Below are 17,087 nucleotides of genomic sequence, written 5' to 3'. Positions count from 1 at the left end.
AGAAAAGACCATCTTCAAAAAGAGAAGATTTCAGCTAATAACTATGCTGATAAGCAAAATGTTATACTGATAACTTTTCTCTGTTAAGTTTTAAAGTTGCACGAAAAGTGTTATAACATTGTGTCCTCATACGTATCCTTTCTGTGTTTACTTACAATTTGGGGGCAGTAAATAAATACATGATATCATTCTAGCTGGTTTTAAACTCTAATTTTTTGTCAGCCATTTAGACATTATTGGGAAACATTTTCATGTCTACTTAGTAGTATTTGAGTAATCAGGTTGCTAAAGTATGGTGCTCTTTGGAGTTGGTTTTAATCTTGCATGTTGTTCCTGTGGTCCTGTGGATGCTATGATTGAGGGACTAGGCAGCAGTCTCTGGATGTTTAACATAGCTGATTTTCAGGCTTCTATCGTTTCCCCCCCATTATTCTCAAATTTCATGCTGATACTGGAAAGAACATTCAATTCTCCTATGATAAATATATGACATGGTAAATGATCTTTATATTGACTGGAGAAGTTTTGCTGATTTATAAACCAGTAGAATTCACTCACCCACTGAAATATCAGTGTGTGAATTTGGGGGTGCAAGCATATCCTGTTTATATTTCCAACCCCAGGTCTCTCTTTCCATCTATTAAAGGTAATCCTAAATTAGTTGTACTGAGAACTGTGACATAAGCTCAGAGCTGCAGAAGACTATAAAACTAGAAGGGTGTTTAGAAATCTTCTAATCTACTTTCTGGCCTCTCCATTTCTCTGGCGAGAAACCTAAGATCTGGAGAGATCTTATACTAACATGTTTAATTAAAGTCTTAGGTGGTTTGTAGTAGAGGTGAACTGAAACCTTCAGTTTCAGCCAGTGCTGCTGTTGGACTGAGGAAATTCCAAATGGTTAGTACTATAAGTTGAAATGTGCTGGACTCTTCCTAAATTGAACCCTACAACTGAAAGTTAAAGCAGTTCTCCTGGATAGAATCCCTGCTGGTAAGGTGGTTTCATTTCTTCTCAGCTACAAGGGCAAATCCTTCTTGAATAGGGAATATAAGTGCCACTTTGTGCAAAGAAACAATTATTTTTTGGTGGTGGATGTTTTCCGGTATTTTTGAAGTTCTGAATTTTTTTTTTTTAAACCTGGCAAATAGAACTTCCACAGGCTGAATCTCTATTGGAAACTCATTTGGCTGAAAAGTTTGCATTTTTATTTTATGAACGCTACTTTCTTCCTCTATTTTCTTTCCGCTTATCATTAAGAAAAGCAAAGCAAATGCTTTGATATGACCGCATGACGAGACAATAAAATTTTGACAAGGAATAGAAAGGGAAGATAGATCCTTGCCTGATTTCCTTTGACCCTGTCTGGCTTTTCTTCAGATTTATTAGAGCTAGTTTTCCTGGCTTATTTCCTGTTGCTGTACTTTTCATATTCAGCACACTGAAAAGCTTGAATTGTTCCCTTTGTTAACATAGAAGCCTGCAAATGATGAAAAGATTACATATACAGCAGGTCAAATCTGAGACAGTTTTCTGAATTTTAAAAAAATGTATTTTGTAGCCTGGTCTAAAATTAGAGAAATTGAATAAACTAATGTCTGGGAAAGAAGAAAGAGTATGTGAGATGTTTATGCTAAGCAATGTCCAATTTTACTATACAGACCCAAAAAATAGACAACCTAGGTAATATGTAACCAATGATTGAAAACAGTATCTAATCAAATCAATTAATATTTGCCAACCAAATATATGGTTTTTGAATAAGAATAACATATAAATGCAAATTAATAAATTTGGCTCTTTCTTTTTTTTGTAGTCTGATAGCTTTTATGTTTCTGGACACCAGGATGTGCTAGCCATCATATGTAAATATGGATAAAAATTTATTTTCTGGTTGGTTAGGAATGTGCACATCCTTTAGTGGATGTGGGTAACAGATGTCTTGTGGGTAACAGATGTCTTGCCTTTTACAGACTAATTGGCAAAGAGGAGGGAAGGGGGGTAATTAAAGAGGTGGGAGGAGACACAAAAAAAGTACAATCTTCCTTGTGGGGAAAAAAAATCTTAAACCTCCTTATTATGAATAATTGTTTTCTTCTTCAACCTCATTTACTGTCCCTTTCTATATGATTCAAGTACCTTGTAATGGTAAAGTATAAAATAAAGAAACATAAGGCAGGACTACTATTTATTAACAACCAGATTTATCCTGTTGTAGGATATTCCAGCTTAACTGACTCAATTGACATCAGTTTTTTTTAAAAAACAACAAAATATGAAAGCATAAGTATATCACTAATGGCAACATATTTTAATCAGAAGCACAAAGGTTCTATGTAGATGACAGTTGATATAAGTATGGTTTAATTGTATGTCAAATGTGATAATATAGTGAACTGGTGGGAAATGAAAAATGAGAGACTGAATATGTCGTATGTTACTTATTCATCTTAGGTCCTATTTAGTTTGCTGTTTGTTCTCTGTCAGTGTTATAGTACTAACAATTGACCTGGAATAAATTGGAACATTTAGCAGATGTTTGAAGTCATTATCATTAACAACTCCTCAATTTTGCCAGTGTTTTCCATCATGCAAGATTTAAAGTAAGGTGTCATTTTCTATGTCTTAAATGTCTCACCTAAGTCTATATTATTCTTATGATTTGTACCTTTTACTTTAAACTGAAGGAAATTTTTATAACTTGTTAAACATTCAATGAATATCCACATTATTGCTTGATAAGAACTATTATGAAATCATTTTTATAAGGAGAGAAAGTATCAGGTTAGGCACTTAGAGGTTTACTTAATAAAGAAGTTAGATAAGCTGAAAGGTGAGGTTATTTATTCTCGATGCAAGGCATATGATATTATTTTGAACACCTGTTTCCTCAGAAAATAGGTAGTTAGAATTTGTTTAAAAAACACCAATGGTGGATTGAGCACAGTGACTTGTACCTGTAATCCCAGCATTTTGGAAAGTGAGGTGGGAGGATCACTTGAGATCAGGAGTTCGAGACCAGCCTGGCCAATATAGTGAGACCTCATCTCTACAAAAAAAAAAAAAAAAATTAACTTGGCATGGTGGCCTGTGCCTGTAGTCTCAGCTACTTGAGAGCCTGAGGTGAAAGGAGCACCTGAGCCAGGAAATCCAGGCTGCAGTGAGCCATGATGATTCCACTGCACTCCAGCCTATGCGACAGAGTGAGACTCCAACTCAAACAAACAACTGTGTAAAGATTAACAGGACAATATAGATCAAAATCTCAATTGTCATTTACTAATTAATTTATTTCTGCCATATTTGAATATTTTATTCATAATTGCTAGACAGTGTTGGATTAGGAGAATGGTTTGTGTGTATTCATCTTTTTTTTATGGGATAGAAACAACATCCCCTGAGTAGACTAAAGACTTATATTAAGTGAGTCACTTGATCTTTTTGAGCCTCATTTTGTTATCTATGAAATGGAGATCGCGACAACTAACTCCCACAGTTGCACTGGGAATTATATGTGATGATGAATGTACATGAAGCTAACATGTTTAATTGTTGAGTAATTTATGATTATTTTCACTTGGTAGGTCTATATTTCTTAGTTAGTTGCCTTGATTTCCTGGCCAAACTTCTCTTGGAAATGGAAAATTCAAGGAGATTGATGAAAAGTCTAGTGACAAATGGTTTGAGATTGTGTGTCAGGAGAGTTACTCTTCTTTCCACTTTCAGCCCCTTAAAATATAAGGCTGAAGAATGGAGCGAGTTTCTTGTTGAGTTTTCCAAATGTTGTAATTGTAGATTTCCATAAGTTGTCAATTTATAGTCATAAGATGGTGGTGGTACATGATAATTTAAGATTTCTGGACCCAGTGCTTCTACACAGTTCACTTTTCATTTTTCAGAGGAAAGCGCTGAGGTTCTATAAGGGTAAATGTCTTCTCCAAAGTCAATCAGTAAGTTAGTGTTAGCGTGATGGCTGAGACCTTCGTCTTTTCTTGAATTCTTTGTCTGGATCATCGCCAGACACCACCTGCTGTGTGGCTGTCTAGAATCTAGCCTAGATCATTAAAAGAATGAGAGCATTCAAATCACTCTTGGCAGAGCAGAAAGAGATGCATTTATTTGTTATGCCTTTTAAATGGTCTCTGCACTCTTTTCATTCAGCTATTCCTTTGTGGAATACAAATGTATTTCTATTGTTTGCATAAGGCTTTACCTCCTTTAGTAGTAGGAAAGATAGTCACTAATGTTTATATAGTACTTCCTATGTGCCAGACATTGGTCTAAAAGTTTTACATAGATTAACTAATTTATTCTCCACAACAATACTAAAGAGGTCTGTTATTGTTATTCTAATCTTTCATATAAGAAAATGGAGACACAAAGGGGCAAAAAAAGCCTAAGATTATAAAGCCAGTATAATCATGATATGAAGGCCTGTGTCAGATTGGAACTGAAAAATGTTAGAATCCAGTGTCAGTAGACACTTGGGTGAATGGATGCTCACTATATGAGAAAGGAAAGTGCCTTAACACATTTTCTAAAACATTAGCTTTTATATATCTAGCTCTATGAAGTCCTAATCAACCTAGACTATATGATTCTACTGTAGCACATAAATGCTGATGAATACTGAGTATATTTATTTATATTGATCACCATTGGAGTAAATAAAAAAGTGGGCTATTATATTTGGTCCAATGTTGATAACAAGATGGTATTTTAGAATTGTGTTTCCTATTTTATTACAAGTAATAAAAATGTGTATAAGAATGGTATTTCACCAGTCAGGAAAAATTATTGATAAAAGAGAATAATTTTTTATTGATATGTAATTTGTTCTTTCTTACATGTCCAGTTATATGGGAATATTACTTATTTTTGCTCCCATATTGTTATTTGAAGTTAAGTAAAAGTTGTCAATAAGTAAAAGTCATCATTTATATATCAAATATTTTACAGGCATAGAATCACCTCCAATTTTAGTGATTAGCAATGTAAAGGCTTTAATTTTAATAACAATGATTGTATGGCAAAAATTTGGACATTCAGATAATTGTGGGGAAACAGTTATAGTTTAATGCAAGGTTTATTAAAGCAATAACACAAACCTATTTACTATTTAGAAAGAATATATTTAAATAAAATTTTAATAAATTGCTCATAACCACTGAACTCATCATGCTGACAAATATTTTGGAGAAGACAAAATTGGGCACATTCATGGTGGTGTGACCATAGACAATATTTTACATCAAAACAGAAATACTGCACCACTTTGAACATGTGAACTAGTGTGTTTGTGCATGTGTGTGTAGTAAGTGTGAAACGTTGGAGAAGATATGTGGAAATGAACCGATTGGTTTATCAAAGTGTAATTTTTAAAAGTTTTATTAGTATAGATATATTAAATTCTAATATTTGTGTGCTTTGCTTTATGGAATAGATGTGCATTAAGGAAATTATTTACCTGAAGGTCATGGTCTATGTTAAATTACTCTTATTCTAAAGTATGCTTCATAGTGAGGAGGAGAAGTATGATAGCTCATCAGTGCCTTAAAGGAACTACAATAATAACAATTATGCTAAAATATCATAGAAAATAAATATAAAGAGTGACAACCATTTATAAGAGATATAAATATCTATGGTTAGTTTTGTGTTTTGTGCATTTACTTAAAAGTTTATTGGAAGAAGGATAAATGAGCAGGACACACTAGACTGTTTGGTTACACAGCTTCAGTAACCACACTTCAATGTTCTACAAGTAATGCTGGACAGCTCCCCTTGGTTGCTGTGATACTGTTTCCTAGCATTTCCTAGTAGCTATTGATTTAGGAATGAGCTGATTGAGCTTCGAAGGAGGGATTTAGAGCATGGATGTGGAAAATATTTTAAAATATAGTAGCAACTGAATACATTTGCAAAAATAATAGCAATAGTAACTAATAGTTGGGCAGCCTATTTAGAGAAACACATGACAAGGAGGGAGTAAGAACATTAGCATGTGTTTGTCAAGTGCTGTCAATTTAAAGCCTTCTCCAATTTTATTAAAATTGAATTTCGATTCTCAAGTATTATCAAATAAATTTATGTGATCTCTTTTGTATTTTAAAACTTTTTGCCTTCCTCTTTCTAGGATTGAAGTGTGTATGCCTTTTGTGTGACTCTTCAAACTTTACCTGCCAAACAGAAGGAGCATGTTGGGCATCAGTCATGCGAACCAATGGAAAAGAACAGGTGATTAAATCCTGTGTCTCCCTCCCAGAATTGAATGCTCAAGTCTTTTGTCATAGTTCCAACAATGTTACCAAAACAGAATGCTGCTTCACAGATTTTTGCAACAATATAACACTGCACCTTCCAACAGGTAAGAGGTTTATCTTTGTTAATTCCAAATTTAATTTTACTCTTGGGAAACTGTAAGCATGGTATAAATCAAACTACCTTGTGTTTCTTTAAATAAGACAATCTGTTTTACGGTTCTCTTTTTTATTTTGGCTGGTAACACTTGCAAAGCATAGCTGAGGCTGATTTAAAAAAAATATATACGTCACTGTCAAAACATTGACAGCAGCATAACAAAAATTTTGAAGAAATTTGTCAGCATGAATTGTGTTTCTTGAAGTGATTAATGGATCTAAGCTAAAATGTAAATTTTCATTTGAGATGTGCACCAAGAAAAAAAAAAAAAAAGAAGAGAACAAAACTAAAAATAGTAGATGGCCAACATCTATGGGGACAGAATTAATTTTTTCCCCCCAGAGGTACCCTCTGTATATCTTCTTCATCTACCCACATTCAAGTGAGGACATTCATTAGCAGAGAAATAGATGCAGAATGGAATTTGACCCTGCATTGTTGTTCAAATATTTCCCTACCTTTGGCCTAGTTGTATAGTTCTTTATCCCATTTATAATATACTAAAATCCTAGTCTGGCCTTTTATCAGCAACCTGGAATCTGAAACATTGGGAGACATTAAAAGACATATAATTCTGAATTAAAAACTAGTTTGTGGTATGAAAATGGTCCTACCAATGAATTTTATTTAATATTTTAATACAGTAATAATTTAATGCATATTAATATATTAATATATTTACATACACTTCCTTACAAATTGGCATTTTAAGACACTGCAATCCAGTCTCGGGTGTTCATATCAATATACCAATATGTCAATATACCACTGTAGTATTTTTACAAATTATTTTTATAAACTAACTTCCTTTTTTTTGTAACAAGAAGTTCCTTTATTTCCAGTGAACTATCTCCTTCCTCAAAAGAAAGTACAACCAAATAAATACAAACAACAACAACAACAAAACTCATACTCAGAAGAGAGTCTGCATGAAATGTTGCCTACACGTTTTGTGAATAATTATCATTTAAGTTATCATTATTGTTTTTTTAATTATCTTTTAAAATTTTTATTTTTTAAAACCATTGAAAATATTTATTAACAATTGCTTTTAAATGCCACATATTAATATTTGAGACAGCAGAAACCAAACCATTTTCTTAGAATCCACACTTCACTTGTATTTCACAAAAGTGCTTTAGAACTGAGATTTCTACTATCTGCATGGAGTGTAAAAACAAAAGCAAACCCAGCAGACCCGAAGGCCCCATGGAGTCTGTTCCCAGGGTCAGGGGATAGCCGAGGTTAAGCCACCGGCCCAGCCGGTGCTGAGTTGCTAGGTGCCCGTGATTGCTCAGGGTCACACTCATGAATGAGGGGCCAGGCACAGCACTGCCTTCTTCATTCACTTCTGGAACTCAGTACCTTTGTATCCTGACTTTACCTGACAGACCAAAGGATGCCACTCACATTTATTTGGTGTCAAATTCCTTTTTTCTGAAATCCTTATATCTGCACTTGATCTCTCAAAACTGCGATATCCAGCACAACATTGTGAGCCAGAGCTGCTAAGTGGCTGCCTAGCTTCATTACTGCCTGGCTAATGCAGAACCTACTTCTTAAGCCTTCAGAACTATTTCCCAATTTAACCAGTCATACTGCCTTCAGAGGTATAAACAGCTGTTTTGGACTATCTGCCCAGAAATTTTGAGTAAACTACCAGTTGAGGCTCTGATTTTATTTTGGTCAGTATATGCACATATGTACATGCAACTACCCAGAACTATGAAAAACTGGTTAACAAGACACCTACCTACTCTATCATGTCAGATGCTGAAAATCATAACTACCTTTCTTTTTTTTTTTAACTGAAAAACATTTCTTTTATAGAAACTTAGTATCATTACCACAAACTAAAAATCAGTTTACTTCCCCTAAATTGAAGATAACTGTGTAAACAAACAAGAAAGCAATGTTTCTCCATTCCAGTTAGGTATTTTGTGTTTTCTTTGTTTAAAATAAAGAAGTGTTAAAGACATACACCAGAAAATTAGACATTTTGATACAAAATCAGAAAAAATAAGAGAGGAGGAATTATTATGTGATTCAAATAGTTATTTAATATCATATTTGATTACCACCCCAATTTTTCTCAAACAGCCCTTAAACAGTTTTATGTACCACCACCAGTACTTGTCCCATTCTTTGGAAACACTATTCTAGGTCCTTATGTTATATATTGCAATCTCAAGTTATACTTGGCATATTTCATCTTCTAAGCTTCCTTGCAGTCTTGGATTTTAGACCACACTTATTGTCTCTATCTCAGATTCCATAGACTTCCTTGCTTGGGTGGTGATCTATTATGGTCACTTTCATTTCCTCATATTTTCTCTCCCAGTTTACCTGTGCACCAGAGACACTTTAAAGTGAAGCCTCTATATATTTGATGTTGGACTTGTCCATGAACAACTAGAAATGATTAAAAGGATGGAGAGAGGGAGTCTCCTCATTAGCTGTGGCAGTGACTCCTTTAATGTGTCTTCTTTGTGAATTATCCTCAAGACCACATTCTTTGATTGTAACAAAAGGTATTGGAAGACAAGATGCTTCATATGCAACTGGGCAAATTAAAGGTATTTAGTGCAGAATGTAGGTTCTTCCCAGCCTAACTATAAACCCTACCTAAGTAATGCATACACTCAAGTTCAGTTAGGAGCCAATCTTTCTTTTTTAAAAAATCAACTTTATTGGTGTGTAATTCAGGCATAATAAAATGCACACATTTTATTTATATTTTTAACAAGAAAATAGCTTTATTGTGAATATGTTTGATATACATGGGGAGCATAGCAGGTGAACCCCCTAAGTCAGGAAGATGGAACTCAGAGAGCAATGGACCTGAGGGACTCTGTCCTGAGCTTCTGAAGAAAATTTCTAGGGCCACAGGGCTCTTCTAGTTTCTCCAGATCCCCCATTATGGTCTGGATTGGCAGGTTACCTCTGTACCTGATAACATACACTGTAACACAATCTGGCAGACTATGCAGTCGTTCCCAACTGGGGAGAATTTTTTTCCCCCAAGGAGATTTGCCTCCAGGGTCAAGACAGCCCCAGTGCTGCCTGGAGACATTTTTTGTTTTGTTTTTCATTTAATTATTTATTTTTAATTGACACATAGTAATTGTACATATTTATGGGTATAAGGTGATATTTTGATATATATAATGTATAGTTATTAGATCAGAATGACATATCCATCATCTTAAACACTATCATTTCAAAGAGCACACATTTTAAGCATTCAGTCTGATGAGTTTTGACACACATATGCCCATCTAACCACCATCATATTTCCATTATCGCAAAATGTTCTCAATCTCCACTTCCATCAGGATTAGATAACTGATATAGTTTCTATCACTGTAGATTACATTTGTCTTTCCTAGAGTTTCACATGTAAGGAGTCATTATGAAATATATTTGGTGGATAGGGAGGGTGACTTCCTTCTCTCAGCATAATGTTTTTGAGGTTCATTTATGTTTTTGAGTGCATTGGTAGTTAATCCTTTATATTGTTGAATAATATCCCATTGAATGAATACTACAATCTTAAAAAATGTATTCTTCCATTAATGTGCATTCAGGTTGTTTCTGCTTGGGGACTATTAACAAAGCTGCTATGAACATTCATGCACAAGTCTTTGGATATGTGCTTTATTTCTCTTTCATTTCTTTTCTCCTAAGAATGGAATTTCAGGGCCATATGACAAATGTATGTTTAACTTTATAAAGATAATCTCCCAACTAGTTTTCAGACTGCTTGTACCATTTTACAGGTGTGATACCATTTTCATGTATGTTAGTTTCAATTAATCCATTACTCGCCAACACATATAATCAGTCCTTTTAATTTTAGCCATTCAAGTGATTGTGTAATGGTATTTTATTGTGGCTTTAGTTTGCATTTCCTAATGACTAAGTGGTATTAAATTGTTTTTTATGTGCATGTTAGTAATTTGTGTATCTTCCTTTATAAAATGTCTATTCAAGTTTCTATTTAAAAATTGGGTTATTTACTTTCTTATAGTTGAATTGTAAGAGTTCTTTATATAGTCTGAGTACAAGTTCTTCATCAGATGTATTGTGACTATTTTCTCCCATTCTGTGGATTGCCATTTTGTTTCTTAAAGGTGTCATTTACAGAGCAGGAGCTTTAAAATGTGATGCAATCTGATTTATTTATTTATTATTATTATTATTGTGGTTTACTAGTTTCATGTCTTAACTGAGAAGTTTCTATTTATTTACCCAAAGGGCATACATATTGTCTTTTATGTTTTCTTGTAGAAGTTTTAACATTTTGGTTTTTATGTTTCGGTCTATGTTTGGTTTCAGCTTAGTTTGTGTTAGTATGTGAGGTAAAGGTAAAGGTTTATTTTTTTCCACGTGGCTATGAAGCTGTTTCAGCATGATTTGCTGAAAAGTCTATTCTTTCTTTGTTCAGTTACCTTGTCACTTTGAAAATAAAGTACCATATACATGTGAGTGTATTTCTGTCTTCTTTATTCTGTTCAGTTGCTCTATATATTTTACCTCATTGTCAAACTTTTTTGATAATAAATATTGAAATCAGGCCATCTACTTTCTCCAACTTCATTCATTTTCAAAATTAGTTTGTCTGTTATAAGATCTTTGCATTCTCATTTAAATTTTAGAATCAGCTCGATAGATAAACATAAACATATGCTGAGATTTTGATAAGATTAAGTTGAATATGTAGGTTAATTTGGAGAGACTAGTCATGTTAACAATACTGGAGTTTTAATCCATAACATAGTATGTTTTTGCCATTTATTTAGTTCTTCAATTACTCTTAGCAGTGTTTTGTAGTTATCAGAGAATAGATCTTCTACACGGTTTGTTTAATTTATCTCTAAATATTGCATGTTTTGGATGCTCCTGTGAATTATAATATCTCAATTTCTAAATGCTAAAGACCAGTAAATGAAAATAAAATTAGTTTTGTATACTGACCTTACATCTTGTAAGCTTGTGAAAATAACATATTAATTCTAGTAGTTAAAAAAAGATTTGTTTGCATTTTCTGCATATGTAATCATCTTATCTATGAATACAGATGATTTTATATCTTCCATTATGACCTGTAAGCATTTATTTCTTTCTCTGTCTGGGACCTCCAATGTGATGATGACTGAGAGTAAGAGAATGTAGATCTTTGCCTTTTTTCTGGTTCTAGGAGTACATTCATTCTTTCACCATTAAGTATGTTATTAACTGTAGGTTTATTGCAGGTGCCTCTTCAAGGCATTTGCTTTTAGCCCTAGTTTGGAGGAAGTATTTTTAAAATCATGAATAGTTATTAAAAATTTTTAAGCAGTTTTATGAATTTGTTGAGATTATTGTATCATTTTTCTTCTTTAATCTGTTGACAAAATAGACTATATACCAATTACATTAATTGGTTTCCAAATATTGCTTATAATAGGGAAGATATGTGTTGTCTGGCTACTAATTAATATGTCTCTAAGAAATGCTATGTAACATTTTATTGAATTCAAACTTTTTTATTTAAACTAAGAATTTGTTTCTTTTCTTGATATTGTATGGTAAATGGGCATTAAATTGAATAAGAGCATATGTATATGCAGTCATTTTGTATGGAGTTGTTCACTCTGTGAGGCAGCACTAAATGATTTTTAGCTGTCTTGGGATCAGTAGCTACTTGGAGAAGTGTTGATGACCTCCCAGCTGAGCACTGATGCAGCCAGTGGCAATAACTCTACTGTTTCCATGTCATCAGTGAGTATTGACATCTGCTCTGCCTAGTAGGGATTTGTCAACTTCAAATGTGACCACAAAACAGGAAATATATAAATGCTCTCTGAAAAGTAGATAGTGTGACATTTCTATAGTACTTGATAATCTGCATCATGTTTATGGACAAAACAGTAAAAGAAAGGTTGGGAGGTGACCAAGAAGAGATTGGATAAAATCTGACTTCGCTTTTCTCATACTTCTCTTTATGGTTCCAGCTGAAAGTTAATTGGATCCTTGCCTCCCTGGCCCTTTCATCTGTCACCCTAGGCAGTAAGGTCATTTGTGGATAACTGACTTGATGGAAGTGCAGTGACTCAGTTTTATCATGTTTTAGCTGGCCCCCTTCTGTCCTTTGATTCTGTTTATAATGATTATGCTTATCCCTAGTTTGGAGGAAGTATTTTTAAAATCATGCATTTTTTTCTTTGTGACAAAATTTTTATCTTGATTAGAACTATTCCTCTCCTTCCCCAAGCAGGAGTTTGTCCTTGCAATGGAGTCTGTCTGTGAACCCTCTTATCTATCCCTCTTAATTCTCGTGACAATTCTTCACTAATTTGTTATAAGTTGGGCCTTCTATCTCTATTCAGTATGTCTCTTAAACTTTTTCTCATATTTTCTAATTTTTGAAACTTTGATGATTTCAGCATCTACATCTTCTGTGAGTTTGATTCTGCTGTTTTTGATTCTGCTTGACTCATATTGTTGGTAACTTCTTTCTTGTGTATTTTGTGATTTTTAAAAAATCATGAGCTCATGTTTTTGGGAACTTTATCTAGAGGAAACTTTTGAAGTTTATATTTAAAATTTATTCCCAGAGATTTATATTAGCTTCTGCAGGTGCTGGAGGGTGCTACTGACCAAACCCATTCAGTGTTTTGATTATATATATATTTTTGGAAAACATATAGAGTGAATTCTGACTCTAAGCCTGCCTGTAGGGGTACAAGCTTGTGGTGAGGAGTTCTCAGATTTTTTTTTCTTCTTTTTTTCTGCTCTACCCAAAATCAAGGTTAAAACAGATGAGTATATACTCTGTCTCACTCTGTGGAACATATTTTTGTTTTGTTTTTGTCTTGTTTTGTATTCATGGGGATGCCTTTCACAGTTGCTTCATTTATGGAAGGATCTCTGATCTGACCTTCTACTGTTTAGGGAACCATGTTTTATTTCCTGACACTGTGATACTAAGCACTTCACTACCAAAAACTGGCAACTGCCTCCAGGGTCAAGACAGCCCCAGTGGTCAAGCATCTCTTTGGATTTTCACTTTATTCTTGGCTGTTTAGCAACTCATTTATATTCCCACTAGCTTAATCATAAAATGAAAAAAATGTTTTTTATTTATATTTTATTCAGCATTTTTATGTGTACCAAGAAGGGTTTCTGTGGACATCTAAAGTGTAACTTGGCAAAAATGGAAATTCTAGGATAGTTTATTTTTGAAATGATGCTGGCATAATTATCTATCCATCTGGAAGAAAACAAGGCTGTACCACAGTGTCATACCATATACAAAAATAAATTACAGCTTGATTAAATATCTAATTGTGAAATATAAAACAATTTAAATGTCAGAGGAAAATTTAGAAAAAAAGATTTTTATGATTTTATAGTATGGAAGCTGTTCTTAAATAAGACAGGAAACCCAGCTACTATAAAAAGAAAAGACAAATATAATTGACTACATGAAAACTAAAATAAAAATGAATGATAAATGATAACATAAATAAAACCAAAAGACAAATTATGTATTGGGTAGCGATATTTGTAGCATAGCTGACTGGAAAAAGGTAACTATTTTAAAAATAAAGAGCCTGTGAGTATGTGTGTGTGTGTGTGTGTGTGTGTGTGTGTGTGTGTGTGTGTGTGTGTGATAATAGCAAGAGAGGTTTGTGTATAGAAACAGAGAAAGAGAGAAAGAATATGATGAAAAATGGACAAAGGATGCAACTTGACATTTTGCGGGAGAGAAAATCCAAGTGGTGAAGTATTGAAAAGATATTCAGCCTCACTAAGAGCTGGCATATCATTTCCTCCCCCCTCATCTAATAGTATCAGAAACTTAGATAAGTATGTCTTTAACAATAAGGAAATTCACTGACTCACATGACAAGAAATGTGAATGTAGTCTGGTTCTATAGTTTGTAAACAAAGGGACTCAACAATGTCACCAGTCTACTTCCATATTTATTACTATTGAATATTGTTTAAGACATTATTATTTAATTTTAGGATACTTTTTGACTGATACTTTATTTCTCATGTGTGTCTGTTTTACTAATGAGGTATACATTCGGTTCTATTCTTAGGGAACTCAAGTTTCATGGGAGATAAAGGTCAAGAAACACTATTGGCTCATTAGGTAGTCTAATAGAAAGCCCCTGTGTTTAGCTAACATACCAAAGATCTCTTTCCTTATTGTAAGTTTAAATCAGATGAAAACCTACTTCTTTCTAATGCTAGGTGGGAAGTTTGGGCTTATTCATAAACAGATAGGAAAAAAATAAAAACAATAATAATAACTAAACAAATAACAGCAATTCTTTGTTCCTGAGGAGCTGTGAACATGACCTGGCTATCATGCGGATTTTAGGATTGAGTTTCTATTGTCAGATTGTTATAGGTCTCTCCAGGTAAAAATGTTCTTTAATTTAAAGTAGTGTCAAACAATTAGTGACCCCAACTGCCTGCCAGAAGAAAATACAAACTCTCTGTGGAGGAAGACACTGATATGGAGACACTTTTTCTTTTCTTTTTTTTTATCCTTTAAATTTTTTATTTTAAAATTGTGGGGTACAATTCAGGGTTAGGTATACAAATATTCATTGTGCAGATACCCTTGTTGATGAGGTATACCCCCCTTCCCCAAGCAGATTCTCACAACTGCCAATCTCATATCCCAACCCCCTAAACCCCCCGCAGTTTCCCACTACTGTCAATCCTTTTCCTATAGTATTACTATAGTTGTTCAACGTCCACTTATGAGTGAGAACATGTGATACTCAGTTCTTTGTTTCTGTGAAAGATCACTCAGTATTATAAACTCTAAGTCCATCCAGAGTTGCTGTGGAGTTCATGATTTTGTTTTTTATGGCTACATAATATTCCATTTTGTATATGTACCACATTTTTTTTATTCGGTCCTCTTTTGATGGGCAGCATGTTTGGTTCCATGTTTTTGCTATTGTGAACAATGCTGTGATAAACATATGTGTGCATGTTTCTTTTTTATAGAGTGATTTGAGTTCTTCCAGGTATATTCCCAGTAGGGAGATTGCAGGGTCATATGGAAGGTCGATTTTTAGAACTTTTAGGAATCGTCACATTGTTTTCAACAGAGGCTGTACTAGGTTACATTCTCACCAACAGTGTAGAAATGTTCCCTTTTCACCATATCCTCTCCAGCATCTGTTATTTTTTGAGATATTGATGATGCCCATTTTCACTGGAGTTAGGTGGTATCTCAGTGTAGTTTTAACTTGCATTTCTTTGATGACTAGTGAGCCTGCACATTTTTTCATGTATCCAATGGCTGCTTGTATGTCTTCTTTTGAGAACTGTCTATTCATATCTTTTGCCCACTTTGTAATGGGGCTGCTTGTTTTTTTCTTTTCGGAATTTTTGAGTTCCTTGTAGATCCTAGATAATAGTCCTTTGTCAGATATGGAGATGGCAAATATTTTTTCCCAGTCTGTGGGCTGTCTCCCTGCTCTCTTGATGGTTTCTTTGGCTTTGCAGAAACTTGTCAGTTTGATGAGGTTCCACTTGGGAGATACTTTTTCAAGGACATGATCAGTTCATTGTGAGGAATAATCAAGCATACAAGGATATAAGGAAGCATGAATAAAAACAGCAGAAAAGAGCATGTGCCAGAAACAGATGATGGTTTCATATATTGGAATTATCAGGCAAAAATGATAAACCAAATAGTCTCTAAATTTAGTGGATTGCCTGAGCCTGCGGGTTTGAGACCTGCCTGGGCAGCGAGACCTCATCTCTACAATAAATCAAAAAATCAGCCGGGCGTAGTAGCGCATGTCTGTAATTCCGGCTACTTGGAAGGCTGAGGCGGAAGGATCGTCAGAGCCCAGCAGGTCGAGGCTGCGGTGGCCGGGAGCGGCCACTGCACTCCAGTCTGGGTGACAGAGTGAGACTCCAACTCAAAAAAATAAAAAATTAAAAAATTAAAAAAATAAAAATAAAAAAACAAAAAGCAAGTTTGAAAATATTTTTAGAGAATAGGAAACCAGAAAACAATGATCTAGCAGATTTGAACAATAAAAGAAGAAAATTTTTAAAAATTAAAAATACAATTAACTAAATTTAAAAAAACTTAAGGAATAGAAAAGAGAACAATTGGTATATCAACTATTGAAGTGAGAATTAGGGATCTTAAATACAGGTCACAATAAATAATTTTGCATGCAGTACATAGAGAATACAAAGGGAAAAAATGGAAGAGAGGATGACAAGCGAAGGAAAGTTTTAGAGATGTTAACATGTGTTTTTATATTGTGGTCCAAAAGAGAGGAGAGAAAAAAATGGGCAAAAGCAGTTAGTATCTGCAGAGGTAACAGCTCAGAATTTTTTAGAATTGAAGGACACCAGTCCACAGACTCACAAAATTAAATGACTCTTAAGACAACAAATAAAAAAAAGATTCAAACATTGACACATCATAGTAAAGCTACAGAACACCAAAGACAAAGGGAAATCTGAAAAGTTGACAGAGAAAAAACAGGTACATTAAATTAAAAGAAGCTATAGTAGGATTAACTTGTCTTCTCAAGAGCAAAAAGTAAAAAGAGAAAAAGTGGGATTATATCTGCAATATTCTGAAAGAAAATAATTGGTAACAGAATTCTGTATTCAGCAAAAATCTTTAA

The 17,087-nt window shown here is 33.9% G+C and overlaps 1 protein-coding gene across 3 annotated transcripts in view; it reads left to right on the top strand.

Moving 5' to 3' along the window:
* The window catches only part of ACVR1C (activin A receptor type 1C), a 96,981-nt gene that overhangs the window by 43,934 nt on the left and 35,960 nt on the right, over positions 1–17,087 (top strand). For all 3 annotated transcript variants that reach the window (XM_008052930.1, XM_008052942.2, XM_008052937.2), the window contains exon 2: positions 6,134–6,364. In XM_008052930.1, coding sequence (XP_008051121.1) covers positions 6,134–6,364 — 231 coding nt within the window. The remainder of the gene's footprint in view (positions 1–6,133; positions 6,365–17,087) is intronic.

This window comes from Carlito syrichta, unplaced genomic scaffold, assembly GCF_000164805.1.
Source record: "Carlito syrichta isolate Samal-C Ts95f unplaced genomic scaffold, Tarsius_syrichta-2.0.1 Scaffold72524, whole genome shotgun sequence".
NCBI lineage: Eukaryota > Metazoa > Chordata > Mammalia > Primates > Tarsiidae > Carlito > Carlito syrichta.
Note: the sequence above shows the minus strand (reverse complement) of the source record. Positions and strands in the feature narration are given on the sequence as shown.